At 51.7% G+C, this 27094-nt stretch overlaps 12 protein-coding genes across 13 annotated transcripts; 4 read left to right on the top strand and 8 right to left on the bottom strand.

Moving 5' to 3' along the window:
• Positions 1 to 610: 610 nt before the first annotated feature.
• Positions 611 to 2290, top strand: TrAtP1_007837 (uncharacterized protein; the record flags this gene model as incomplete). The annotated part of the gene is made up of 1 exon (XM_066113682.1): positions 611 to 2290. One exon carries the CDS (start codon positions 611 to 613, stop codon positions 2288 to 2290), a length of 1680 nt encoding a protein of 559 aa, XP_065969769.1.
• Positions 2291 to 2991: 701 nt separating this feature from the next.
• On the bottom strand, positions 2992 to 4279 carry TrAtP1_007836 (uncharacterized protein). Its single transcript, XM_066113681.1, has 2 exons — positions 3607 to 4279; positions 2992 to 3517 (listed from the first exon to the last, which is right to left on the bottom strand). Exons 1-2 carry the CDS (start codon positions 4250 to 4252, stop codon positions 3192 to 3194), a joined length of 972 nt encoding a protein of 323 aa, XP_065969768.1. The 5' UTR covers positions 4253 to 4279; the 3' UTR covers positions 2992 to 3191.
• A 238-nt stretch (positions 4280 to 4517) lies between these two features.
• TrAtP1_007835 (uncharacterized protein) lies at positions 4518 to 5995 on the bottom strand. The gene has a single exon (XM_014092650.2). The coding sequence runs from the start codon at positions 5645 to 5647 to the stop codon at positions 4697 to 4699; it is 951 nt and encodes a 316-aa protein (XP_013948125.1). The 5' UTR covers positions 5648 to 5995; the 3' UTR covers positions 4518 to 4696.
• Positions 5996 to 6772: 777 nt separating this feature from the next.
• On the bottom strand, positions 6773 to 8507 carry TrAtP1_007834 (uncharacterized protein; the record flags this gene model as incomplete). Its single annotated transcript, XM_014092649.2, has 3 exons — positions 6773 to 7909; positions 7982 to 8179; positions 8259 to 8507. The coding sequence occupies 3 exons, from the start codon at positions 8505 to 8507 to the stop codon at positions 6773 to 6775; spliced, it is 1584 nt and encodes a 527-aa protein (XP_013948124.1).
• Positions 8508 to 9390: 883 nt separating this feature from the next.
• Positions 9391 to 12174, bottom strand: TrAtP1_007833 (uncharacterized protein). Its single transcript, XM_014092647.2, has 2 exons — positions 11198 to 12174; positions 9391 to 11140 (listed from the first exon to the last, which is right to left on the bottom strand). The coding sequence occupies exons 1-2, from the start codon at positions 11304 to 11306 to the stop codon at positions 10002 to 10004; spliced, it is 1248 nt and encodes a 415-aa protein (XP_013948122.1). The 5' UTR covers positions 11307 to 12174; the 3' UTR covers positions 9391 to 10001.
• A 1268-nt stretch (positions 12175 to 13442) lies between these two features.
• Positions 13443 to 15729, bottom strand: TrAtP1_007832 (uncharacterized protein). The gene is made up of 3 exons (XM_014092646.2): positions 15145 to 15729; positions 14508 to 15079; positions 13443 to 14447 (listed from the first exon to the last, which is right to left on the bottom strand). The coding sequence occupies exons 1-3, from the start codon at positions 15547 to 15549 to the stop codon at positions 14117 to 14119; spliced, it is 1308 nt and encodes a 435-aa protein (XP_013948121.2). The 5' UTR covers positions 15550 to 15729; the 3' UTR covers positions 13443 to 14116.
• A 165-nt stretch (positions 15730 to 15894) lies between these two features.
• TrAtP1_007831 (uncharacterized protein) lies at positions 15895 to 16796 on the top strand. Its single transcript, XM_014092645.2, has 2 exons — positions 15895 to 16287; positions 16371 to 16796. Exons 1-2 carry the CDS (start codon positions 16062 to 16064, stop codon positions 16523 to 16525), a joined length of 381 nt encoding a protein of 126 aa, XP_013948120.1. The 5' UTR covers positions 15895 to 16061; the 3' UTR covers positions 16526 to 16796.
• A 126-nt stretch (positions 16797 to 16922) lies between these two features.
• Positions 16923 to 17770, top strand: TrAtP1_007830 (mitochondrial 54S ribosomal protein mL54). Its single transcript, XM_014092644.3, has 2 exons — positions 16923 to 17325; positions 17416 to 17770. Exons 1-2 carry the CDS (start codon positions 16995 to 16997, stop codon positions 17670 to 17672), a joined length of 588 nt encoding a protein of 195 aa, XP_013948119.1. The 5' UTR covers positions 16923 to 16994; the 3' UTR covers positions 17673 to 17770.
• A 545-nt stretch (positions 17771 to 18315) lies between these two features.
• TrAtP1_007829 (uncharacterized protein) lies at positions 18316 to 18972 on the bottom strand (the record flags this gene model as incomplete). The annotated part of the gene is made up of 1 exon (XM_066113680.1): positions 18316 to 18972. One exon carries the CDS (start codon positions 18970 to 18972, stop codon positions 18316 to 18318), a length of 657 nt encoding a protein of 218 aa, XP_065969767.1.
• Positions 18973 to 19195: 223 nt separating this feature from the next.
• On the bottom strand, positions 19196 to 19426 carry TrAtP1_007828 (uncharacterized protein; the record flags this gene model as incomplete). The annotated part of the gene is made up of 2 exons (XM_014092643.2): positions 19196 to 19236; positions 19297 to 19426. The coding sequence occupies 2 exons, from the start codon at positions 19424 to 19426 to the stop codon at positions 19196 to 19198; spliced, it is 171 nt and encodes a 56-aa protein (XP_013948118.2).
• Positions 19427 to 20069: 643 nt separating this feature from the next.
• On the top strand, positions 20070 to 21551 carry TrAtP1_007827 (uncharacterized protein). Its single transcript, XM_014092642.2, has one exon. The coding sequence runs from the start codon at positions 20223 to 20225 to the stop codon at positions 21471 to 21473; it is 1251 nt and encodes a 416-aa protein (XP_013948117.1). The 5' UTR covers positions 20070 to 20222; the 3' UTR covers positions 21474 to 21551.
• A 2187-nt stretch (positions 21552 to 23738) lies between these two features.
• TrAtP1_007826 (uncharacterized protein) lies at positions 23739 to 26411 on the bottom strand. Of its 2 annotated transcripts, XM_014092457.2 has the most exons (6): positions 26230 to 26411; positions 25354 to 26169; positions 25167 to 25271; positions 24723 to 25096; positions 24583 to 24650; positions 23739 to 24515 (listed from the first exon to the last, which is right to left on the bottom strand). In XM_014092457.2, the coding sequence occupies exons 2-6, from the start codon at positions 25525 to 25527 to the stop codon at positions 24103 to 24105; spliced, it is 1134 nt and encodes a 377-aa protein (XP_013947932.2). In that variant the 5' UTR covers positions 25528 to 26169; positions 26230 to 26411; the 3' UTR covers positions 23739 to 24102. The 2 variants fall into 2 exon arrangements, with proteins under 2 accessions (XP_013947932.2, XP_065969766.1); XM_066113679.1 differs by lacking the exon at positions 26230 to 26411 and having other exon boundaries at positions 25167 to 25376.
• Positions 26412 to 27094: the final 683 nt, after the last annotated feature.

Raw genomic sequence — 27094 nt, 5'->3', positions numbered from 1 at the left:
GTTACGATTTGATGAAGCGGACATTAGCTACTCTCTTTCATATTATACCATTCAATTGATGCTCTGCGGAGTATACTTTCATTGTAACAATACAAATGGCATTGGCTGTACAAGTAATACACCGTGTGTATCTTTTTCGATGTGAATTGAATCTCATGCTTGACTGTTTCCCTCATGTTAGTTGATCTGAAACTGAGTACTTGTATCATCACTTTACATGATGACAGAGATGTATGAGCCATCAATCAGGTCTTGAATATAAAATAATTAGCAAGTTGAGATTTATCCTATTTTATTTCATCTTATTTCTTCATGAACATGAGCTTATTACGTCAAAACGTCTTCTATAGTGCAAGTTGCCGCTATTGAATAGCGCGTTGAATGCCCCACATTTCTCTGCGAGGCTACTGCCTGTGCGCGGCTGCTTCCGCGATGGTTTGGCAATTGAACCTTTTAGTTTTAACTCTCTTCTCATTTTGTCATCGAACCCAGCGCCCTCGATTCTTCTTTTCGCCTACACTTTGCCACCATCATCGCCATAGCATAGCAGACACCGATACCGACATCCATCTATTTTCTTATCGAAAGCGATACATTTCAGTCCACAATCATGTCGGCGCCTAGCCCCGGGCGCGATGGCTTCTCCACGCCTGCACCGCCTCCAAAGCCGCGGCTCAAGCTCAACGTGAGCCGTTCTTCCTCCTTCATCAACGAGGTCGGAGTGGCAAATGGAGCAACGCCCACATCTGCAAACGCGCCGCTGGTCACTCCTGGCGAAGGCCCGCGCAAGCTGAAGCTCAAAATCAGCTCCTCACAGCCGCCGACACCAGCCGGGGGACCAGCCGGACCAGCAATCAAGGACGGAATACTAAAGGGCGCGACCAAGGAAAAGGAAGCCAAGAAGGACAAGGAAAAGGATAGTGGATTGCCGCCCGTGATAACGACAAAAGCGGGCCGACAGGCGAAACCGAGTCAGAAGCTCATCGAAAGCAAGAAGCGCTCGCTTAGCGACGACGAAGACGAGGCGCCGCTGCGTGGATCGACGACTGGGACGGGTCATGGTCCGCCCGCTGCAACAAAGATCAAGATCAGGCCCATCGTCAAGGTCGGGGCTGGTGGAGGTGGCGCAACAAAGGTCAGGGCGGGATCCAAGGCTGGGCTTACTCAATTGGTGCTCAAGCCTCGTGGCCGTCCGCCTGTACACCCTCCTGGAGATGGCTATGATTCCGAAGCCAGCGACAACGAGGTGGATCCGGCCATTGAAGAGCAGTTTGTCCTGCGCATGATGCCCGGGGAGCATGCCGATTATGTTCGCTGGTGCTTGGAAAACGGCAAGATTGGGCTGCCCAAGTCGGCGGGAGGGGCCGATATTCACATCAAATTCTTTGAAGAAGACACTCGACGTGGCTTCATCGTGGTCAAAGGCCAATGCTATGCGACTGTCTTGGTTGACCTGCCTACCATTACCGAATCAATGAAGACGTGGGATCGCAAGTCATTGATGAAGTCGGCGGACATCTGCCAGATGCTGCTAGTCTACCAAGCCGTTAAGAACGAGGAGGAAGCAAGACATGCGCCTCTGCCAAGTGTCATCGACTCAAGCTTTAAATGGCCGCACGGCCTGACGCCGCCAATGCACGACTGCGTGAATCGACGATTTGCCAAGACCATTAGCCGGAAAGAGATTGAAGACAAGGAAGCAGAAGTCGAACGGCTACTTGCTGAGGATGCCAAATGTGCCTCGACGAAATGGGAGTGGGTCGATGAGCGGGACGGCGCCGAGGAAGACGGAGAGGAAGATGCTGAAGGCGAGATGGACGACACCTTGGGCTACTTTGACCAGTCACACCTGTCAATGGGTGTTGAAGAGGACAACGACTTTGATCTTGAAGCCGACCTGGAGGCAGCGTTTGCTGATGAACTCTTTGCTGAGACTCCTGCCACTGCCATGGATACTCAAACACCTGCTGCGCTGGTTGGTACTCCTGCCACGACGGCAGCCCTCCAGCAGAGCATCGAGGCAAGCGAATCTGACGAGGACGACGATGATGACGATGACGATGATGACGACGATGACGATCTTGATGAAGATGCTCGCGCCCAACGTGACGAAGAACAAGGCGTCAAAGACATCATCAACGATCTTAAGAAGCAGCTCGCTGCTCGTGTGGCCGACTTTGAAAGAACGCAGAACAAGATTCTCAGAACCCGTCTGGAGAACCAGATCAAGCAGCTCAAGTCTGAAATTGAGCTTAAACAGTCTTCTATTGGCATTGAGGCGGATGATTAAGGAGAATAAATACGTTATTCTTTATTGCTATACGCAATTTGACATCCAGCTCAGACCGATGGACGATTCATCGTCTTTCGCATTTCTTTTCACATCGCAAGAGAACGAAAAGGAAAGTTTCTTGATATTTATTATTTTTCATTACCTCTTTGATTCTTGGCTTTTTTTCCTTTTGCCATACCCCTGGCATGGAGTTTTTTTGGGGGACTTGCAGGAAAAGGGATGGCAGCAATCTATGGTGGGCGAACGGCGGACGGCGTTGGTGTGTCATTCTTTTTCATTGCCTAATGACTTCTTTTTCTCTTGGCGCGAGATACTATGAACACAAAGAAAGGGGGGGGAATTATGATTTTCTGTAGCTTCTATCTAGAATGTGCGGTTTTTTAGGAGGCTTGGGTGCCCATCAGCGATTTTTAATAAACAAACCAAAGCGAATATTCCTATGGATCTAGAACAGGGCAATAAGTTCTCGTGCTGTATACAATGGAAGTGGAAAGAGTAAAATGTGAAGACGACGAGCCCGCTATATTGCGTTATGCAAACAACAACCAGCATGATAATCTATTTCTCCAGACAAACAATGTATGAGCATTACTGTACTTTTCTAAGGGAATCGTTGGAGTTGAGCCATGAAGACCATAACAGTCAATTGTTGAACTGTTTTGTTCTGCTTTGGACTAATGAGAGATTTCTTATTATTCGCCTCCCTCTAGATGAGTCTAAGTACTACTCTAATACTTGATCGTTCAAAATAATAAACGCCTCTCCATATAACATCATCATGAACAAACCTCACTGCGCAATATATCCTCTTCCCTCCAAGATCTATACCATCTCGTAGGCTTTGAACCCGTGGTCACACACATATTTCATCAAGTTATCAACAACAGCCTTTTAGCCTTCACTTACCAAGAGCCTTGGCAGTCTGAACTCTATTATCAACCAAAACATCTTTTACCGTATCAAGAACGTCCTCCCACACCAATGTCTGGCAAAACTGCTCAAGATTCCTCGGCCGGGTCTTGGATCTGGGCCGGCCGCTATGATAGACGTGCCGCTGGATGGCCTTTTGGATATACACTGCCATCTGGGGATCGCGTTTCGACTGTTGCTTGAGATAGTTGGCAATGAAGGCGGCGTCTATGAGCTTTGTGCTCTTGTGATCGCGGTTCCAACGGCGGGTTGAGCTGATGGCGTCTTCGATACGTTGCTTGATGGTTTTTGCTGCTTTTGTAACACATCTGTAAGCTTCCTCTGGTGCGGCGGTGCAGTATAAATGAAAAAAAAAAAAAAAAAAAAAAAATGAGAAAGCTTACTTGGCACTGAGCGTGATTTCTCGGCATCTGGTTTTGCTTGCATCTTGCGCTTCAATGCAGAGCGTGTCACCCGAGTGTGACTTATCAAGGCCTCTGCTTCTGCCACTGTGGGAAGCTTGCCCAGCGTACTAGAGATATTGCCAACGCGGCCCTTCAAATCACTCATTTCCTCTTTCATTTCCTTCTTCAGCTCCCCGATGATTTCATGCATATCCTTTTTACACTGCTCTAGGTCATTGTTGCTTTTGCTGTTCCATTCCGGCCCCTGAATTTCCTCCATGCGCTGCTTCACCGCCTGAATCTCCTGCACCAAGCTCTGCACCCTCGCATCATGAGTATTCCGAAACTCCTTGTCCTCCTTTGTGCGCAGCATGAGGACGCTCAGATTCTTTTCCAGCCGCGCTGTCTGGGTGGCCATGGCACGGACGTTGAGCTCAATTGTCATCCGCGCCAGAGCATCTGCGTTGCGGAGGAGTTTGGAATTGGGTCTTGCGGTGATGATGGAGCCGTTTGAAGGTATGGGCGAGATGGATGGGGATGGGATGATGGCTGCGGTGATGGATTTGCTATTGTCGTAGCCATTATCGGATCTGGGGGGCGATTCTTTTGGAGATGCTCTTGCTGGGACGGATCGACCTCTGGCCATGTCGAATACTGTTGGAGAGTATCTTCTTCTCTTTTTTTTAAGAAGAATTAAGGTTGCCTGCAAGAAATGAGCGTGATGGATTGAAAAGAGAGGAACCAGAGAGAATACGCAACTGTAGAGGGCCTCAGGCGACGATATCGATACAGGCTCCTTCCTGTGCTTGAAGCGTAAGTTGGGAAGGCACTGGTAAGCTTCCTTCCTCCTGCGATGCCACCAAGGACCCATGCTGTTAGTCATGAAATCGTTTCATTAGAGTGCATTTAAACAACAGAAATAATATGTTATTATGTAGTGTATATCAAAATACGGTGTTCGTAATAAGTACATGGTCAACTCTGCATCTGCATAAATGCCACAACTGCCACTACATCATCCCGTCTCATAAAACATCAACACCAACCCAATATACTTACTCATCCTCATGTTCAAACACCAACAAATCCATCACTTGGCCTCTCGCTCGCCCGCAATCCACTCCAGAAACATGTCCACGTCCTTTGCAATCTGCCCCGGCACCGCCATCTTCTGGATCCACGCCGGCAGCACGCCCCGCGCATCAGACACCGTCCCCATGACCCATTCCACGTTGCCCTGGCCGTCAATCTCCCTGAAGCGCTCAATGGCCGTGTACGTGCCTCTCAGGGCGCCGTCCGGCCTGGCCTCCTCCGCGCCGGCAGTTTCCGGCACCGCTGCGATCTGCACCACGACAAACTCTCGCCGCCCTCGCACGGCCGCCGTGACCTGCAGCACGGGGAACACGCGGTTGTTGAGCGGCGCAGGCATCTTGTGCACCGACTCCTCCAGCTTCAGCGTCAGGTCTTCGTACGTGTCGCCTCCCACCGTGACCTCGACGCCGGCGCAGTCCCACTGCCGCTTCAGCGTGTGGCTCATGACCGTCGGCGTAAACTTCATCTCGGCGTCCGCGTGGCCCGCCTTGAAGCACCGCACCCATTCCTCCCAGTCTGCGGTGCCGGCCTTTTTCGCCTCCTCGTGAACGCTGCGCCTGAGACTCCATGTTTCCGGCTTGATCTTTGAGCCGCCACCGCTTGCCTGGGGCAGGTTCTGGTTCTGGTCCTTGGCTATCGTCCTTAGTTCTTCGGCTGAGACGACACGCTCAAACATGTGTACCGGCGCTGCTGAGTGGTGAAACGCCCTGCATCCCTTTGCCTTCCAGGACCCATTGGTGCTATTCCCATTGTTGGGGCTGGATCTCTCTGATGATGATAATGACGATGACTCGGATGAGTGCGGCGGCACTGAGCTGACAAACGAAAGTGCCTCTGTCAATATTGATTGGAGCAACGGTGTGAGATCTTGAGCTGAGGCGGTCTCTGAGGGAAGCTGTGACGGCCGGATGCCCCAGAGCCGAACATAGGGGCCGTGCTGATCAGCCATTTTGCCAGCAGGTATCGCGAACAAGGCAACAGCTCAAAGAAGCAAACCGGGCTCGGCGTTTTCGATGAATAACAGAAGAGAAGAACGACACGACACGGTACACCAAAAGAAGTAAGTAGATGAATGAAAAGAAAAGAAAACAAGAGGCTGAGGCTGATGGGCGCAAAGGAGCGCTGTACGTGATAGGAAGGCCGGCTTAAAAGATGACACTGAGGCGTCCCAGCAAGCTAAAAGCTGCCACCAGGGGCTCACGGTTGTATTTTGAGTGTGGCTGTACCTGTTCCTCTGCTACTACTCCATAATGACAGATGATAATCAGTAGTAATGGCGTGAGAGGAGAGAACTTAGAAAAAAAAAAAAAAAAAAAAAAGAGAAGAAGAAAAAAAGCATGTGAGTGAACCGTCCCCCCCAAATTACCCATGCCACTTATAAGCGAAAGTGGCCTATTTTGGCTTGCCATAAGGTGCATACGCATTTGATACGCCAGTACCGAGATCTGGGATGTGGTCTAGACCGGATAGGACGGCTTTACCCCCCGTTGCGGGTTAAACGTCTCACGTTTTGGGTCTCGCAAGCGGGTTATTGGGGAATTTTTTCTTTCTTTCTTTTCTTCTTTGGACATCGGAGGCGCTTTGAAAGAATCTTACCGATCCGGGCCAACTGTTGGATTAAAAGGAATGATTTGATGTGGGCGTTTATTTACGCGTGTTAGTGGTGTGTTTGGAACTTGAGAGTTGACGTGTATGATGTCACAAAAGTAATCAACGTTTGTAGCAAAGCTTGTTTATAGATGCATTTTTAAATCAATTGTAATCTTCTTTCTTCTGGTTTTGTTCCTTCTAGCTCTATTCAAAAGCTCTATTGGCGTAATTAGGTAGATAATAGTGTATTACAGTCATGATGTAGCCATTACCATCATGTGTCGTATTGTTTTCCTCCCATTCCATTCCAAATAATAATAGTAATAATAACAACGATAATAGAAAAAACTCCGACGTGTGGTTTTCATGTACAGTAAAGTGTATTTCCCTTTCAAATCAGGCTCTGATCAGGGGTATCATTTCCCTCGCTTTTCCCTTGAAAGCATGTCCACTTTTTCCTCATCAAAATGATATTTTGAACATCTTAGTCTCTTCGCTCCCACTGGATCTCGGCAGGTTCCAGCGGTCGAGAGAACAGAGAGGCGTAGTCAGTGCCGACAATCTTGTCGCTGCCGTCCACGTTGCTCAGCTTGAACATGCGGACAGTCTCGACAATGATGGTCTGCAGCTGCAGGTTGGCAAACTGCTCACCAATGCATCGGTGACGACCGGCACCAAAGGGAAGATAAGGTGAAGCGGCACCCTTGCTGACAATACCGTAGCCGTAGTCGATCTTCTCCTCTTCCTCTTCGTTTCGGGCAGCAATGAGGGGAGCATTGGCAGAACCAGGCAGCCAGCGGTAGGGATCCCACTCAAAGGGGTTGGGGAAATAGCTGGGGTCGGAGCCACTGACACCGGGAGCCGCGAGAAGAGTGTGCGAAGTGGGGATAACGTATTTGGTACCGGGAACGGGCATGGGCTGCTTGACGGCACGCATGATGGAGTGGATGGGGGCATGGAGACGCAGAGTTTCCTTGACAATGGCCTGGTTCAGAGGGAGCTTGGCCAGATCGTCGTACTGCAGGGGAGGCAAGTCGGCACCCAAGACGTTGATTTGTTCCTGGTACAGATCCTCGACGACCTTGGGGTTCTGGGCAAGACGGAGCATGATCCAAGAGCTGGTGGATGACGACGAGTGCTGGCCAGCCATGAGCAGAGCAATCATCATGTGGGCAATCTCGTGGTCGGGGACGGCGGTACCGTTCTTGTACACAGACGTCATGAGATGCTTCATAATGTCGAGTTCAGTGTCCTCATCGCCGAGGGCCTTTCGCTCCTTGATGGTATCCATGTAGATCTTGGCAATGGTGCGCTGAGCGTGGTCACGCTTGCGGTTCCAGGGAAGAGGGGCCCAGTGCAGCACAAAGTTGATGGAGGTGAAGCCCATGTCGAGGTCGTGGTACAGGTCGGCCAGAGACTCGTCGAACTTGTTGCGGATGAGTCTGCCCTGAAGAGCGTGGGAAGCAGTGAAGATTGTAATCTCAGCCATCTTCTTGGGAATGTCGACGGTTCCAGACTTGCCCTTGAAGGCAGCGGTTCGCTTGAAGTAGGAGGTAACCTCGTGAGAGATGATGGGAACGTAGGATCGGAACGCTTCGGTGGTAAGGGCAATTTTCATAAACTAAGATGCTTGTTAGTGATCGATTCGCCGAATAGACCATACAGACAGCGTTGGGGGATCGCATAATCTCACCTTCTTCTGCTCCATCAGCTTGGCGTTGGGGCAGTCGTAGACGACATCGCGTCCGAAGACGGGGGTGGTCAGGACGGTGTAGATGTCCTCAGCGTTGACATCCTTGAGCTTTCCGTTGAGGATAAAGTCGTTTCCAGTAGGGCCAACAGCCACGGTGGTCTTCTTGCCGAGGAGAACAAAGGTGAACACATCGCCATACTGCCAATCAAAAATGTTAGCCACCGCTCTATAAACACAGCATGGCAGATGCCGGATCGGATATCAGATTTTTGCCCACCTTTTCGCGATTGTCGCGGAAGAACTTGGGAGGGTCCATGCCGTAGATGACGGTGCTGCCAATGAAGGGCAACCAGTGGAAGACAAGAGGCGGATCGGTGGGATTCCTAAAGAGGAGCTGCTGCATGACGTTGACGAAGACGGAGAGCGCGACAACGCCCGCGACGCCAATGGCGATCTGGGCGCCAATGCTTTGCTGAAAGTACAGCTGGGCCAAGGGATGGCCAGCGGCATCTTGGATGATGCCCATCGTTGCGAATTGGTGGCCCTCTCGCCCGCAATAGGTTGGTTAGGAGTTAAAAAGTCGAGAGGGGAGCCCAGAGGCAGTAAAGACGGGCTTAGAGGGGGGGTTGAAGGAGAGAAAATGGCTGGCTGGTCCCCGCGTCCTTTTTATCGACAGGATGCAACGCAACAGAAGAGAAAGAAGGGAAAGGAGGAAGAGACAACAACGGCGCCACCAGTGGTTCGATAAGTCAGCCCAAGATGAGCTCTAATCAGTGCCTTTTGGCTCCAATCGCGGCGGGCTAATTTGACAATTGCAGCCAGACTCGCATTATTTTTTACTTTTTTTCCCTAGCTCTTGTTTCTTTGACTGCTGCCCAGATCAGGGGCATGCAGATCCACCCGTGGCTCCACGGCAGAAGTTGTGGCGGACGAGCCAATGGCCGCGCAGGTTATGGCAGCCAGACCGCCCTGTGGAGGAGCCGCGTATTCGGATCTGGGAAAGACTAGCTGCGTTTGTGGCCACAAAGGGCTACTGCCAGCGCCTCCAGCTCTTGTGCTGCAATCTGTAATCTAGCGGGGGCGAATGCGAATACGTCTCTCAAAGTTGACAAGACTGCCTCTGTAATACTACCGTGTTGATGGTAGCTTTGATATGCTTTGAAATACGTGCATGAGATGTCTCCGATTGGATCGCTGTCACTTTTACGGATACTATACTTGAAGAGTAGGTACCCATGAGAGAGAGAGAAGAGGAATGATGGAGACGACGTGGTCTGATGCCACCTCAGAAACCTCCACTGCATCGAACAATACGCGACTCTATCAATTGGCCAGCATCACAGACCCAGTTGCGAGATGCATTAGCACATACCCTACGCTGCATGTGTCGATTGTCAAGGCAGGTCATTGGAGATAGCAAAGTAAGAATCCTGAGATTGATAATATTGAATGGAGCATCGTCCAGGTTAAGAAGAAAAGCGACTATCTGCCAAGGCCCGAATTCATCGCAATCAGTAGCGAGCGCCAAAGTATAGACCCAGCTCCAGCTAAATCTAAGTCATCACCTGCTACATAGAGGTAGATCCAGATAGATACACTGACTACCTAGATGCATATCTGCGCACATGACAACGAGTAACGAAAATGAAGATGGAAAAATGAGAAAATGAAAGGGGAGAAGACAGCTGACAAGGAAAAAGGAAATCCATCAAACCAAAACATGGCAAACCAAACGCTCCCAGCCTATAGCATTCCGTCCGCAATCTGTGAAACTAAGAACTCAAACTCATGCCCAGGCCCCCTTTGTCAAACGCCCGTACCCTATCTGCCGTCCTGTGTGTGAAAAGCCAACTGCTGAACAATAAACTATCGTGTATGTGGTATCTGTATGCTTGACTGACATGGTGGTCCCAAATGTCCGAGGTATCTTTGCATCTCTCGGGGTCGTTATCAAAATAGCAAAAAAAAAAAAAGAAAAAACAAATACGAAGAGTAGCCGGTCTCGATCGTCACCATTAATTTACGCTTGGGCGACAATGCTTCTTCCGACATCGCCCCATCTGAATCGTCTTAAACCACCCCCCGATGAGCGAAGGACATCGCGGCCAGAGGATGCAGTCTCGTTGACGCTGTGGACACTTGCAGCCAGGCCTTCCTGGCGCCCTACCTCGCGCCCAATAACGTACCCGGCTCCAAAGCCAACTACGGATACGAGCACGACGACACCAGCACTGACGACCCAAGTGAGGAGGGTTGGGGAAATAAACGTCTCCTCGGTAACGGCGGTAACAGCTGCCGTCCTCTTCTTCTTAGTCGCCCGAGGGTTTCGGCCAGTTGATACACCCCGTTTGGCCTTTTCGGAAGACGAACGAGTCTGCGAGCTTGACCTAGCAGGAGAGGACTGTCCAAGCTTGTTGACTGGGGTCGCCGCCGCTGCCCGGGGCTTCTCAGACTCCTCCTCCAGCTCCTTTTCTGGAACGAACCGGAGCTCCATAGGCTGACTGCTGGGCCCAACTCCGGTTTGTGCAGCCATCTGCGCCTCCGTTTCCTCCTTGCTTTTGGGCAAACCTCTAGCCGCCGCAGCGCACGACAGGAGAGTGGTCAAAGACGCACGGAGAGCTGCGTCGTTGTCTTCCCGGACCGATGGCGACATGAAGCTGGGGCCACGCTGCACTCTTGTATTCGAGCGCTGAGAAAAGGACGGACGGGTAAACTCCCTATGAGGATGCGGAGACATGGTCGCATTGGACGAATAGCTTCGCTGGTGTGACGGAGGATGCGAAAAGGCATTTGGCTGTGGCCGGAAGATGGGTTGGTGTGCTTGTCCCAACGCCGTGTCTGCGTCTCCGTCAGACTCGCCGTCAGAGTCCTCCATGTCCTCCTCCGGCGACGGCTGCATATTCTCTGTCGAGCTGGAGAGGACGTGATCTTCCTCGCTGTCGCTCTCGTCGTATTCATCCTGGCTGCCTGTCCCCGTAACGGGGATCGTTGTCTGCACACGCGGCACCGATCTCGCGGGTGCCGGCGCTCGTCGGCGACGGTTATCACGGCTGTCAGAGCCCCTGACGCGCAGCCCCGTTGTCACGATCTCATCGCCGATGCTGGAGAGCGACGACGACGACGGCTGAGACGCGACCTCGACCCAGGACTCGGTGTTTTCTACTGCGATTAGCGGAGGGCGACGGCGGTCGAAGCATGTCACTGGCGAAGACGAACCGTTGTAGCGGCGCTGGTGAGCATTCGAGGTCGCGAGCACGTTTGGCATGCTGACGGATCGCTGCGAGCCGGGGCCCGCCTGCTCATCAGCGCGAAGCTGCTGGGCCATGGTTTTGTTTATATAATTTTTTTTTTATGTTGGTTTGTAAGTTAAGCACGGAGTTACGAGCCGCAAGTCCCCCAGAACGCTGGCGACGATTGGCGATAGATGCTATTCCCTGTAAGTCCGCAACTCCCTATCGGTGACCGTGACGGCAACGCCCCACCCGATCGCAAATCGGTCTCCCAAGCAGGTCGCGCGCTCAAGCTCTCTCGATCGCGACGCCGCAGCAGAATATATCGGTAAGACGGAAATCGGGTAGATGCGAGATGAGAGATGAGGCAAGTCCTCGTCAGGATGGACAACTGAAAAGAAGAAGAAAGGAGAGAAAGCGAGGCAGAGAGTCGGAGATGGAGCACAGCAGCCGTTCTGTTGAGAGACGCTAGAGTCAGGACCAGGCCAGCCTGCTGCATGACGATAAAACGGGCATGGAAAGGGCAAAGTCAGCAGCGCCGTTCAGTCAGTTGCTTGTTGCTCGCTTTGGGCTTGTACCGGTACCAGGCCGGCAGGGACAGTGCGTGGCCCCCGTCACGCGCGCTGGGCCAATTGCGTCAACTGCCGCAGAATCTGGGGAACGAGACGTGCTGGGAGCGGCGACATGCACGGTATGGAGTCATTCGCAAGGGCAGCCAAAGCCGGGTGAGACAGCGCTGGCAGATGCAGGCGGGCAGTGCAGTAGCTGTACAGTTTGAACGCTTGCTTTCTTTCTCTGATGCTTATTTTTTTCTTCCTTTTGTTCAACAGCGGAATTGCCTCTTTGTATGTATCGCAGCATGGGAGGCGCCACAGGGTCCAAGTTGCACGACCAGGGGCCTTGAACAGGCAAATCCCACGAGGTGATGGACAAGCGATGAAGCGGAATTACCCAACATAGTCTCTCTGCTTGGGTGACTATCGAAGGGGCAAAACATCAGAGTAGCTACATACATTTTATGTAAGTCGGCCCAATCATCAAAGGCAAACAACAGCGCAACAATCCCTTGCAGCGAGCATCCGCCCATGAGGCCACAAACATTCGATGATCAATGACTCGGCAAATCCCCAACGCTTTGAAACTACATGCTGCGTGTGATGCTTACTCGTCGCAGCAGAATACTCTCCAGCAGAGACATTTCAGCACAGTGCATCAACCTTTTCTCACCATCAAACGAGCATCATTCGGCGAGCGGTGTGCATCATCTTCCCCCCAAAAAGTACAAGTACATCGTCCCAGCCTGGAGACACGAACACACACTACAAACCTCATAATCTGATTCAGTAAAAAAAACTTACAGGGCAGAAATGGCAAGCCACGGGTAAGCCTGCTTTGGTGGTCATGAGCACAAAGGCGGGGCTTTGCCTAAAGCAGCCCTTCTCGCCAGCCCAGGCCGCATGAGCAGCCGGGAAGACGTAATGGATGCATCTTTTCCCTTGCATTAATCAAAGCGCTGTGATTTGCTCTTTTCTTGCCATGGCTTGGCTCTTTGGAGCTGGCATTTTCCAGTTTGCTGCGTATCTTACCCTTTGCCGGTTTGTCAAGTGGCTTTTTTTTTTTTTTTTTTTTTTTATATATATCTCCGCGACCTAGTCGTATCGCTGAGGGATGACGGATGCGGCCTCTGCCTACAGAATAGCGCAACTTGGCTTAGAAAAACATACTTACCTGTAGCCTAACAGATTTCGTACCAGTAGACGCTCGGATTGCTGTAGTAAGTCAATATGTTTAACAGTAATATTCAGGCCCTCCTTGCATCCTATCCAGTACAGTCAGACTGCAGAACAGGACAGAACAGCAGAGGTGCCAAGGTCCATCCCGTCTGCAAACAACCCGCCATCCAGCAGTAGCCCGTATGCGCAAAAAGAATCTGCCCAATCACGCCAAAGAACACAGCAGATAGCAAACGGCAGCAGCACACGTGTGTCCAAGTGTGGCAATGCTAATCGAAGCAAGGGATGTAAATGGCGTATTGCCAGTCACACGCTTGGACGGCGCGCCACCGGGTTTAGCTCAGCCTTGTCGCATCGACGCGATAGGTCATCTGAGAGCTCCAGAGGCACCAATCGTTGCCTGAGCAGAGACTGGATCATCCGTTTAACAGTTCTGTCACTTTGCCTCCTGTCGGCTAATCAAGAGAAACGACATTTCAAAAGTGAGAGCGCTAGATTCCAGTCAGATAGACAAATGTATTATTTTTACTCGCATTCTATGGAGTTGGAAGACAGAATCATGTCTGGCAAACATATGTAAGAACAAAAAAAAAAGGACAACTTTTCCCTAGCAACGCCTGTTTTTACAATCCTATGCAAAGGTCATGGGCGGAGACTTACCAAGTCTCTTGAGGCAAGATTTACGATCGGTTGTACGTCCGGGAGGTTACTTTCGAAATGAGATAAGCAAAAGGTACAAAGCCCTCGAGTGTAGCCCACGTATCAAGTATTTGCATTTGGTATGCAAGCCCAAGCCCCCAGGTCCCTCAGAAGTAATTCGCAGCCATCAAAGTTGGTCTTCGCTCTTGTTAAGCAAAATGAACCGAGATCAGCCCTCAAACCCCTCAGAAGCCCACTGGTGTGTACAAGGCGCTGACAATAAGAATCGCCAACGCCGCCGACGCCGACAAAAAAGCCATCTTTACCACGCCTCTATAAGAAGCAAGGCAACGAGCCCTCAGATTACAAAGTAGAGAAAACCCCCAGCATTGATCTGCGCTCTTTGTTTTCAAAGAGCTTTCCCAAAGCCCACTAGATCCCAAAAAGAAAAGCCAAACGTAAATTGCATCATATCCCGAAAATGCCCATAGCCCACAATTATATGTAGATGGTAGATATTAGATCAAACCATCTTAGTCAAAGGAGATCTTGGTGCCAGAGTAGCCAGGCTTGGTGCGGTTGACAGCGCTGAAGTTGCCGCCACGGCCACCGCCGCGACCACCACCTCGGCCGCCAAAGCCACCGCGACCGCCTCCACGGCCACCACCACGGCCACCACCTCCACGGCCGCCGAAGCCACCACCAGCACCACCCTGGGGACGGGGCTGGGAGTAGTCAAGTCGCAGAGTGCGAGCGAATCTACCGTTGCCGATGGAAGAGCCAGTCTTGGCGTTGTAGGCCTCTCTAGCGTCATCAATGGAGCCAAAGGTGACATAACCGAAGCCCTTGAGGTTACCGCTCTCACTGAAAGGAATGTTAGTACATTGCAAAGCGACGAGTTCAAGCAAATGTAAGATAACTTACGGGTCGGTAGGCAATCGAACGCTAACAACGGGGCGAACCTCGTTGAAGAACTCAGTGACAGTGTCCTGGTCAACATCGAAAGGCAGGTTGCCGACGAAGAGAGTGTCGCTCTCAGGGCTGACGGTATCGCCGTGCTTCTTGGCGCGGTCGGCAGCACGGGCCTGAGGAGTGGCATCATCGGAGCGGGCGTTGGCATAGTCAAGGTTGATGGCACGGCCACCAACATCCTGACCCTGCATGGCCTCGTAAGCCTTGGAAGCGGACTCGCCATCCTTGAAGTCGACATAGCCGAAACCACGGCTGCGGCCAGTAGCCTTCTCAGTAACGACACGAGCACTAACAAGGCCGTCGAAAGACTCGAAAGCCTGGTACAGGGCATCGTCATCAATGCTCCAGGCCAAGCTGCCAGCGAAGAGAGTGGAAGCAACGTTGCTGTCGACCTTGGTCTTCTTGGCAGAGGTATCAATCTCGTCGTCAGCCTTGCGCTTCTTGGAAGCGGAGGCATCCTTCTCCTCATCGGAAGAAGAGTCATCGCTGTCCTCCTCAGAGTCGCTAGAGTCAGACTTGGACTCCTAAAGAAAGCAGGTGTTAGTTGAAATTTTTTTTCCAAACATGAAAAATCTTGTGGCGGACTAACCTTGGCAGCAGGCTTCTCCTCATCAGAGTCGGACTCGGACTCAGAGTCGGAAGACTCAGCAGCCTTGGCCTTGCCGTTCACAGCAGGCTTCTCCTCCTCCTCATCGGACTCAGAGTCAGACTCAGACTCGGACTCAGAAGACTCCTCCTTGGCGGCGGCCTTCTTGGCATCCTTCTTGGGGGTCTTCTTGGGGGCCTCCTCTTCAGACTCAGACTCGCTCTCGCTGGCGGAAGAATCAGATTCCTCCTCGGACTCAGACACCTCCTCAGAAGAGGACTCAGGCTCAGCCTTCTTCTTGCTCTTCTTGGAGGGCTCCTCCTTGAGGGCCTTCTTGGGAGCGGCGACCTTGGCGGCAACAGGCTCAGCGGCCACAGCCTTCTTGGTGACCTTGGTGGACTTGCCCATTGTGAAGAATTGGGTGAATAGGGATGAAAAAGAAGGTAAAGGTAAGAGATGAAGGTCCAAAGACGGAAATGTTTTTCGTCTTTAGGTGTAGATGTAGAGAAAAAAAGAAGACGCAGGAATTGGCAGCCTCGCAAGTTTTTAAAGCCTGGGTGGTTGGGGACTGTCCGCCTACTGCACAACTTTTTCTGATTTTTTTTTCTTCTGTCCGGCAGAATAGTGGACTAGTGGGGTGGTCCAAGGCGGTGGGAGAGTTTGGTGTAGCTCGCCATCACTTCTCCACATACCGTATGCAGGCTGTGTGGCTCGAATCTTGCTGCCTGAGGCTGCAGCTGCGAAAGACTGGAAAGGCAGGCTAGTCGACCATCCATAGTGGACTGCCCTGGCAGGCCGGCATTCGAAGGCGCTCAAAAGCATCAGGAGATATTCGAGCTTCCGCCGCCGCATCCCTCGACCATTTGGCCTTAGCAGACCCCCTACCTTTTTAGCCGTCGAACATCAGCCAGCTCACCATCATGCCGACGCCCGAGTCCGAGCTCTTCAAGAGCCAGAAGCCCACGGTTCCCCCCACATTCAACGGCGTGGACTTTGACGACACCAAGGCGTTCAAGGCGGCCGAGGATGCCATTATTCGGGAACAATGGGTTGGCGCCATGATGACCCGTCTCGTCCAAGAGGAATTGGGCAAGTGCTACGTCCGCGAGGGCGTCAACCACCTGGAGAAGTGCGGCCACTTGAGAGGTAAGCCGAGGAAGCTCCCATCTGCATTGCACTGAAGGGTATTTTGGGAGGGAGGGCCACAGACTCATTGAATTGTTGATTAGAAAAATATCTGCAACTGCTCTCCACGAACAAGGTCAAGGGCACCAAGTTTATTCAGCAAAACTATCTGGAGAAGAAGGACCAGGAGTTTGATTTGGAGCGCAAGGTGCACACGAGCGACAAGATTGCCAAGCTGAACCAGGGACGATTCTCATGAGTTTAAACGAAGCTATATCTCTTAAAAAAAACATATGTCATATTTACACAATTTTTTGTTTGAGCTGTCAGATGGCCGAATTGACCGGCTGAGGCCTTGTCTGGGATGGAGCAGAGAGTATGGATGGTTTAGAGGACTAGAGCCATGCATGGTATTGAGCGCAACGGGTGGAATGCTCTGCCAGTGTACATATCGGGAAGCAACGGAATCACGTTAAAATGTAAAAGAAATCAAGAAAAAAACTCCCAGTAGCTGGTATACACATGTGAATGTACTGTTCAGGTGCAGTTAGAACTATGACGAGGCTGAGAGCAAGCAGAACTCTCTAATTGATCCCCCATTGGTCACCCCACTACCAGGCCGAACGGCCATAACCCAAAAATTCTCCAACCACCAATAGCAGAGCCTCGCCATCTCACTCAGAGCGAACAACCCTTCACCAACCTCTCACACACATATAAAACCCGCCATGTTCTGCACCCGGTGCCTGCGCGCAACGGTCGCGCGCCGCCAATTCTCCTTTTCACGGCAATTCTCATCCTCCCTGCGCTTCTACTCGGCCGAACCTCAGCTCTCAACCCCCACCACCGACGCCGGCGAGGCTGCAAAGCCAGCTGCTGCTGCTGGCACGGCGCGATCCAGCTGTCCGGAGGGAACCGTGCTCAATGGCTTAAACTACATCAAGGGCGGGCAGGACCCGGTCGCCAAGAAGGATGAAGACTACCCGGAGTGGCTGTGGTCTTGCCTGGATGTTATGAAAAAGGCCGATGCGGCTGATGACAATCTGGGTGACGAATTCTGTACGTTTCTCTTTACTCTTTTATTCTTTCAATGAGAAATCCCCCAAGCAAGAGAGAGAGAAAAAAAGGCTGACTGGTTTCTTCCTATAGCAAAATCCAAGAAGCAACGAAAACTCGCAGCCAAGCGCCAAAAGGCCCTCGAGGCCAAGCTCCTCGCCGAAGGCAACCTCGAGGCCCTGGCGCCAAAGGTCCCGCTGCAGCAGCAGTCCGTCAACCTGCCCGGCGAGCAAAACGGCTCCGTGCTGGACAATCTCGCCGCGCTGGAGAAGCGAGAGGAGCTGAGGAAGGCGATGCGCAAGGAGAGAAGGGCCAAGATCAAGGAGTCCAACTACCTGAAGTCAATGTAAAAAATATTATCAAGTTTGGGGGATTGAAAGAGTGGGAAAAGCGAGTGTTGGGAATAGACAACATATCTGTACAATATATAACAAAGTATTTTCAAGACAAAAAGGATCCCACGCCCATAATGTGATGTATATTATTTTCCATGGGAAAATAGCAGATTCATGTCTGGGTTTTGCATTACAAGTACAACATTCGCTACTTCATATCTGTATACTCAAGTATCGCCGTGGCAAAATGGAGAGAGTGTAAAGGTAGAGACTCTCTTTTCCTTCCAATATTAGTCACATATCATACGTCGTCAATGTTTCTTCTTTAATCACAGGGTATACCGCCCCCCCCGGGGAAATGAATTCAAAAAAAGATATCATCTATTGGCCCTAATTCAACACGCTCAAATCAAGCGGAACACTGCTCCCTCTACCTGCTCTATATCTCCTTACGCCCCCAACAAAGTCCCTAGGCTTTGGCAATACGCTCTCGTCCTTGAAGTGCCACCTCTTATCGTCAATATAGATTCGCCCACCGCCCTGACTCATCGTTCGTGAGTGGTTAGTGGTTTTGGGTGAAAGGGCTGGCGAGCTGCCTCCATTCGCGGTTAGGGTAAAGGAGCTCGGGTCGAGCATCGTATGGCGGAGGGAAGACCCTCTAGGTCGTGTTGCGGGAGGAGGAGGCCCATTGGAAGCCGGGGGGAGCTGAAATCGGCGGTGCCGGCGGCGCTGGGGGGAGAGAAGGTGCTGCTCCGGGAGGGGCTGGGGGCGGCGGCGGCGGTTGAGCCCGTGGAGCTGACGATGGCGAGGGTAACGGAGGCGCTACTGAAGGCGGAGGAGGTGGTGGTGCTCCGGGCAGTACCGGAGCGGATGTTGCTGGAGGCGGCGGCGGCGGAGGAGGTGCCGCAAAGGGAGCCGGTGCTGAGAACGCTGGTGGTGGCGGAGGAGCTGAAGGAGCTGAAGGAACTGGGGCAGCCGAAGCTGGAGCTGGCGGAGGAGGAACTGGCGACGGCGTGGCTCGGGAGGGCTTTCGAGAAGTCGGTAGCGGCGGCGGTTTTTTGCCAATTGGAGGCGGCGGTCCCTTTGGCTTCTTCAGGCCCGCTGCTGCGCCTGGGGGAGGAATAGGAGGTCCTCGCCCTGGAAGAATGGGAATAGCTGGTGCAGATGGTGCAGCATCAGCTGGCGGCCTCGGCGCGGCAAAGGTCGGCACATGGGGGGCAGAATGAGACGGCGCTTTCTCAGAGTCCGAGGAGTAGGAGGGCGCTGAGCCGGCTCCCGTATCGATGTTTCCTCCTCGCTTCTTTAGCTTCGGCATGCCGCCGACGAACAGGCCTCCCAGCTGCGGTGCTGAGTCGACTGGGCGTACATCTTGGTGTGCCGCGGTGTGATCACTGTTGCTTCGGGCTCGGTTTGCTGAAGGAACAGGCGGCGCGAGCGCAAGGGCGGGAACCGGAGGAGCGCCGCCTATGGCAGGGCCTCCTGATGACCCTGATGCCTTGCCAACAACTGGAGCAGAACGATCGTTGGTGACGGCCTTTTTAAGGGCTCTCCCCTTGTTGATATCGGCAAGGAGAGCATTCTAAGAGCAGGGTCAGCGGGATAGATCCATCCAAAGGTCTCGGTTGGCGAGAGCACGCACCCGACCTCCTGAACTTGGCGGTGGACGGCCGGGCAAACCACCGGGAGCTCCTCCTGGAGGCGGAGGGGGGAGGAGGAGGACCTCCAGCACCGGGCAATGGAGGCGGCGGCGGCGGCGGAGGAGGCGGCATGGCAGGATATGGAGAGTCGCGCGAGGTGGTTGAAGTCTCGGCGTCTTCGCAGCGCTGAGCTGAGGCGTGGGTGGAGGTGCAGATGGAGCGGTTGTTCTAGTGGGAGATGGCAGGCTGCGCGGGCTGTCGACGGTGCTGCAGCGGCGTCTGCGTCCCTAAACACGGGCGTTGGAGGAGCGTCGCGAGCGAATTGCAGCGTCTGGGCGATGGTGAGGATGTCGACGCGGGCATGGCAGAGGCAAAAGCTCGTCGCTGGCGTTTCGTCATCAAGGCTTACGAGCCCGGCGCAGTCGAGGAGAGGGCCAGCCAAAGGGCCCACTCTTTTGACAAGGCCCTCAAAGCTGGAGCCTGTTCTATGTATAGAACGTGTAATAGAAGTGAAAAAGAGAGAGATTTGTTTCGTGAAAGATGGGGTGTTGTAGCGAAGAATCAAATGTCCTTTGTTTGTTTTGACATTTGCTTGAACACATGAGTACAGTCGCACAAGGCGCTGTTGGGTACATGTACCACTGCGATCAGCACTTTGGCACTGGCTCGCATGTACCAGAATATGTCACTTTTCCAAGGTGGAGCCAATCACAGCCTTGCGGCAATCATTTTATGCCAAACTCCAAGCTCGCAACTTTTCCGCCTCGCTGCTTTGACCTCGCTTTTCCGCGCAGCGTCCTGGGCCTAGTCAAGTTGCGACGCTGGATTTGCAGCACGGCGATTCAATAAAGAACTCTGCGCTGTTTTGCAATCGCCACTGGCTACGCTTCAGCCCAGCTCCGTCCCATCTCGCATCCCGTTTCTCGCCATGCGACGAGCGAATCCCCGGCAGGTTGGCTTTATATGCCAATCCTGTGCTTCATTACCAGCACGAGTATCAAGGCAGCCTTTCTCTGGCCGAATTCTATCCGCGGTCCCCCGCCAGGTTGTTCAAAGCTCGGTATGGAGATCAACGCCTGCGAGATGGACCGCATCAGTGTCCGCCTCCAAGGCAGCTTCAGACGCCGGATCAGACGCAGACGGGAATGCGGTGCCAGTGACACAGCGGCCGGTGACAGACGCCTCGCAATTGGCGAATATGGCCGAGGACAGCGTCAACAAGTTCCTCTCCGTCGACGGCATCCCGGCCAAGCAGCTGACCACTGCTGCCCTGCAGTCGTGTCTGCGAGCAGCCGCCGCGCTTCATCCCCAATTGAAGCGAGCAGAGGCGCAATACAGGGCCTCGGCCTCAAAATTGGTTTCCTTGGGAGCCGAACGGACGGGCGCCAGGATACCCGTTGACGCCAAGCTGACGGAGGCGACTCTTCGAATCTCCCACGCGGCATACGCCATTGTTGCGAACCCGAATGTCGAGATGACGCCCGAGTTCCTGGAGCTCTACGTCGCCATCCAAGCGCAGCTTGGCCAGCCAGAGTCACTGCCCGCTGTCTTTGAGATGTTTGCAAACAAGCCAAAGCCCGTCGTCAAGGATGGCCAGATTGCGTACGTGAAGCAGAATCCCAATGCGGCTGCTCGAGCCATTGAGCCCGCCATCGCAGACATGGCTCTGCAGACGGCGATTGACGCCAAGAGCCTGGACTCGGCTCTTGGAATCATCGAGTCTTCGTACTCCCTCCCTGCGTTTAAGCGCCAGAAGCTGATCAAGCACGGCACGGCGCCCGCTCTTGGCCTTGCCACCCTGCCGTTTGGCATCTTTGGTCTCTCGACGGGCTATGCCGCCTACTGGCAAAACACCATGGACATGAGCACTGCTACGGGAATTGCCGTTGCCGGCATCTCGGGCTACTTCCTTGTGGTTGGCTCTCTCGGTATGATTGCCAAGCTGAGCAACAAAGACCAGATGAAGCGAGTGACCTGGACGCCGGGAACGCCACTGCGATATCGATGGCTGAGAGAGGAGGAGAGAGCCGCTCTGGACAAGGTGGCATGTGCATGGGGTTTCAAGGAGCCTTGGAGACACGGTGAGGAGATGGGCCCGGAGTGGGAGGGCCTCAAGGAGTACATGGGATACAGACAGATGCTGCTTGACAGAGTTGAGTTTATGGAGGGCATGAGCTGATGGCTTTATGAGACGCCGTGTATATGAATGTGTAAAATAAATCTACTTGAGAATACAAAGAATACAAATGATTAACGTATTAGCTCCAGCATCTTGTGTGACTTTGGCTTTCGAAAGAATACCTTGCACAATAACCGCCAACACACTCATGATGATTTGCTTTCTCAGCAGGTGATGGAGCTTTATTCATCAAATTCATTGAGTTTCATACTTTTATTATATGCACCAATTTCAAACCCCAGATCTGAAAATCTCACACTTAACCTGCTGCGTATAAAAAAAAAGTCCACACTGTCAGCAGAACGAGGCCTTGGCCAAACCTGTCAATACTAGTGCATGAATCATGCCCCGTGTTGTTTACATGACGGCAGTCCCCTTGTTTTACTCAAGGTTGCCCTAATAATGATGACCACGGCAATTCTACCGGCTCATCCCAACAAGTCTTGCGCCCTAGGCATTTCAAAGGTAGCAGTACAAACGGTACAAAGCATACTAGTAAACGCCCACGAAAGAAAAAGCAAAGACGAAAAAGCGTCGCATGACAAACACCGGCCGTTTTGCTCCGACCTTCTCTTCTCTTTTTGTAGCATCTAAAATCGCTCGCCTCGTACATTTACATCAGCCCATACACTTGGAGCTGCTCCGGCTTACGGATCCTCGGCAAGCTAAATCTGATAGAACCTATGGGTGCGTGCATGGCTAATTTATGATCCCGGGAGCATCAAGGGGATCTGATTCCTGAGCCAGTGTGAAGATGGCTTTGGATAGCGCGTAACAAGATGCTGTGAAGCAAAACTCCACTCCGACATCATAATTTTTGGTTCACTATGTCAAGGCCTTGGGAGAGTTAAAAATGCCGTGAAGAAACATTGGCTACAATTTCACCTACTTGGGACCGATGCTTGCATGAGATGCACAGATTTGGGGGCCGTTTTCGTAGTAACGGGCACTAGAGACTGCTTATTCTGGGCGCAACCCAAGATCCGGCATCTTGGTTGCAAATACGGGGTGATTGGGGTCAATGCTACGCTGGATCGACTTGTTGGTTGAGGGTGCTTGCACCAGGAATCACGGGGCATAAGCACAGCTTTGTCTGCTTATTTCTCATCTTGTGTCTTCTTCCTTTTTCCCTTTAGCCGGTAGCCTTTACTCTCTCCTGTTATGACCCCATCCTTCTCTTCTCTTTTTGCATGTCCGAAGGGATGCAGGGCTTAACCTCTAGTCTTACTTACCTAACCTGGACATGTGCACATTCAACCAGCAAACTTGATACAGGCACCTAGGTGTTTATTTGTAACTCTTCGCAGCAGTATCTCTATTGTAGTTATAGCAGTGCGTTGTACAGAATCCATCAGCAGTCATCTAGGTAGTCATCACAATCAAATTCATTCAAGCAAACGGCACCTTTTTCGCTCAATACTTTGTAAGCGACGCCTTCTCAACTCCCCGCCGAAGAACCCTTACCTGGCCGTAACCCCCCAAAAAAAGGGGTGCAACAAAAACGGCCTTTCCCGATCCTCTTCTGCACACCATTCCATCGTTCTACTTTAGTCAAACTCGTCCTTGACGGGGCCAATTACACCGAAGAGAGAGAGAAAAAAAAAAAAAAGAACAACCCCTGGCCAAACTCGTGGGAAACACACAAAAGAAAAATATTACAGGTAATAAAAAGGGGGGTGGAGGGGAACCACGAGACGAGCATGGGTCGGCCCATGCCGGATCAGCAATTTTTTTTTTGTTCGTCTCCTCTCTTTTTCTCGTTTCTTTTTGTTTCCCCTTGATATCGTTTTCTGCGCCAGAGTGGAGAGGGAGAGAGAGAGGATATGCGGCGAAGCGAGAGGGCGGGACTTTGTGGTGCCATTTGGTAGTTGTCGCGGATACAGTTCCGTGTGGATTATGCCTGTCAGTTTCTGTGTGAGCCATCATTAGACGGTTTACCGGAGACAGACTAAAAAGTAGAAATGTCGTGGCGAAGAAGAAAAAGGAAACATCAATACTAGCAGGATGCGCTTGCTGAATGGCCAAGTTCAACAACGTATTATCCATGGCGTTTTCTTTCTTTTTTCTTCATCTTTTATCCTCTTCTACAAGGATCCGTAAATACCGAGTGCACAGAGTCCGCATGGGCCGAGAACAACGAACCCCTGGCATCAAGGGCGCAATGTCTGCATAACGCTAGATCTGGGCATGAAGAATGGGAATGTTCTGGACTGCCAGGGATTAGTGATGTAGTTGTACTGTGTAAAAAGCAAATACACTGATATATGATAGAAAGGGTTGAATCATGTCTTGATTGGTATCTCTAATTAGACAAAGGAAAAAGAACAGGTGTATGTACAGTAAGGGCCTTGTCCCCCATGTCGTCATAAACGGTCTCCAAAACTCCAAAACGGAAGAATTGATACCGATGCAATATATACAAAAGAAAACAGAAATTGGAAAGTGGATGGAAAGAAGAAAAGAAAAGCCTTAGAGAGCCGGTCCCTACATAATGATCATGAGAAACAGTCCCCTAAAATAGCCAAAGATAACATGAGAAAACCGGCGTCTTTTTCCTCCGCTTTTTGTCAAATACTCCATCATCGCAAAAAAACAAAAAAAAAAAAAAAAAAAACATCATAACAGCCTTTTAATTTTTGTATGGCCCCGTTTCATACGACACTTCGTACTTTGTAGTCTTGCGAATCGCTCCATCCTGGTCGTCTGACGAGCCGTGCCTCTGCACTGACGTGAGAATAAACTCCTCACTCGTATCGTCGCTCTGGTGGGCGGCCACACTGCGGGTGATGTTATCTCCGCCTGGTCCAGTGTAGGGTTTCCAGCTTTGGCGGCGTGAGGGCGAAGTGGAGCGTTCATATCCGTATTTGTTGCGGCTCTCCGATCCCAGAGCGCCAGATGCTCCCGTAGAGCCCTTGGAAGGAATATTGGTGCCGAAAGTCTGGGGGAAGAGGAAGGCCAGGACGATACGGCACATGGGCAGGCAGGCACAGATAATGGCCACATTTTCTTCGATAATGGTCCACAGAGTCGAGGCAATGTCAACTGAAAAGCCCGTTAGAAAATATGAATTCTCAAGAAAAGGGGGGGGGGGGGGGGGGAAGCATCTCACAAGTCGTATCAGGGCTAGTGGTCGAGAAGTTGAGAGTAGTGGCACGCATGATGGATGTCACAGTCACACTACAGTTGGTTAGTTACATATATCCTGGAAGCAAATCAAGTCATTTCTCTCAGCAAAGGCAAAAAACTCACAAACTACCAAGAGCAAAGACAAACATCAAGGCCCTCTTCTGGCTAAGGGGCAGTTTGCTTGCCCAAATGGGCTGCATCGGCAGCAGCAAGATCAAAACGTCGGTGGCGATGGAGTAGCCGGCATTGGCGTACCAGTTTTGCGTCAGACTGACACATGTAGGATTGGACGACTTGTCCCAGGCTCCAGTGATCGGGCTGCATTGGAAGATGGACACGAGCGTGCTGGCAATGGCGTATGCCGTAACGATGCCCAGCAGGACGTAGCAGCAGATGCGGAACCACCTCTGGACAAAGATTCGCAGATACAAGAGGACAATGGACATTTTGGTCAGGCCGATGGTGAGCTTGTAGAAGATTTGCGCAACGTAGAACCACTGTTCAACAAAAGGTTATGTGAGTTGTTTTCCACTGAAATGAAGGCGAGAAATCAACTCAGAGTCATACCTTGAGAGCAGCCAGCTTGTCTGGGACCGATAAGGTCTTGATATGTTTGCCAAACCCATAGTTACATGAAATCATCATGAATATTTGCACCAGCAGCGTACAAAACTAGTAGTTTCTAGATGTTAGTACCCCAACCCAATCACAAATATCCTTCCAAGGGACAGAGGAATGACGGGAGATGCCATACAAATGACACTAAAACTGTGTAATCGTCCCATCCCAGCCCTGTTCTCCTGTAGATACGATTCCAGAATCTGATGGCGACAAAGATGGGTGTCACGGCGAAGAAGACGATGCTCGGGATTCGAACGAGGTCGGCATGGCTGGCAGCCGCTTCATCTGGAGACAAAAGACCAGGCATTTCTCGGGTCTGTTGGTCGTGTACGATCAAAGTGTCCCCCGGCAGTTGGCAGAGCAAGAACGGCGCAAAAGCCGGAAGGATGAAAGGAAATACCAGATTATCGGAGGGGACGGTGTGAACATGGGGGACAGCCTTCCCTATATCTTCTTCTTCCCCGGGTGGCTGAGTGGGCTCACGATTTACTAAATAGGCAGAGACGGGAAGCAAAGGATGGAGAAGAAGTGGGAGGAACAGAAACGTAGCACGATTCTGTGCATATGCTTCATCGAGAAAAAAGCCAGCTAACGGAAACGACCGAGGGCATTACGGTACGGGCCAGGACACACAAGTTTTTAGCCTCGCAAAGAAACTACGGCTAACAGAGTTTGGCTCTCGCGTCTAACAGAAGCTGCATGGCCGAAATGAAGTGCAGCTTGGGATGGCAAAGCCAGTTAGGCGGTTTCATCAGCAGCGCCGAGGAAAAGAGTGGGCTTGGATGACACCAAACAAGGACCTTGTCAAAGGGCCGCGATAATGGCCCTGCCACTCCTCTCTGGTGCATGGTTCAGGTAAAGAGAGCGAGGAGAGGAGAGCTGAGTTGAGTGTTTGTTTTCCACGGGCTGCAAGGGCAATGCGTGAGTGGACATGGGTCTTGACGTTGGTCTGGACGAAAGTGGAATGAGAACGAGGACCCCAAGCAGGAGGAGAATATTGGCAACATACAGCACTGTACTTGCATGTACTGGACTAGCAATCGTCTCCGCATAGACATGCCATTCACAAGTTGCACGGCTTGTCTCGTGCTTGGCGCTGATTCCACCCTGGCCGTGGACTTTAGCCTGTTGCCAGCTTCTTTTCTATATCGGCTGCCGGGCCTTTGCGAGAGGCGGTACATGGCAAGTTAGTTGTGCTTCATATCGATTCCAGTCAAGGAAGCAAATCCTTCAAAACAAAAAGAAAAGCAACGCCAAAACACCAAAAATACGAGAGGCCTTTTCCGCAGTTCAGACCAGGACCCAGCACGGAAAGCCAGCGCTTCTCCCCGGCGGCATCGTTGTTTGTCTTGCAGCTAAGAAGATTTAGCTGCCAAAAGCCAATGTCCGTTTGGTGGAGACGATACAGGATGCGCCACCACCCGAGAGGGCCGAAAAAGGGCATGGCCAGGGCTAAGCCTAGAATGGATTAGCCCAGAGCTGCCGACGGGACGGGATGGAGAGAATCAGGAAAGCGCTTCCAGTGTTTGGTGGGGACCTGCCGTGAAAAAGAAGGGAAAAAAAGGTACCTTGTCGTTCTGCTTCATTCAGCGCGGACTTGAGACGGGCTAGCACAGCACTTGTTCTTTTTTTTCGTTTCTTTTTACAGCCTGCGTTACATGACATGACGCTACGGAAAGTCTCTTTAGATTGTTTGTAGAAAAGTGGATAGGAAGGATTCAGAGAGGTTTTCAGCTGAGGACGCTATTTCACTTTTTTTTTTTTTTTTTTTTTGTTCCCGAGAGCCGGTCTATCTTTGTTCACATAGGTACAGGAAGATGGAGTTGTGAAATTACTGGTATTGTTTCCGTTTGTGTCTACAAAAAAGTCACGGT

Source organism: Trichoderma atroviride, chromosome 4, assembly GCF_020647795.1.
Source record: "Trichoderma atroviride chromosome 4, complete sequence".
NCBI classification, from domain to species: Eukaryota; Fungi; Ascomycota; class Sordariomycetes; order Hypocreales; family Hypocreaceae; genus Trichoderma; species Trichoderma atroviride.
Note: the sequence above shows the minus strand (reverse complement) of the source record. Positions and strands in the feature narration are given on the sequence as shown.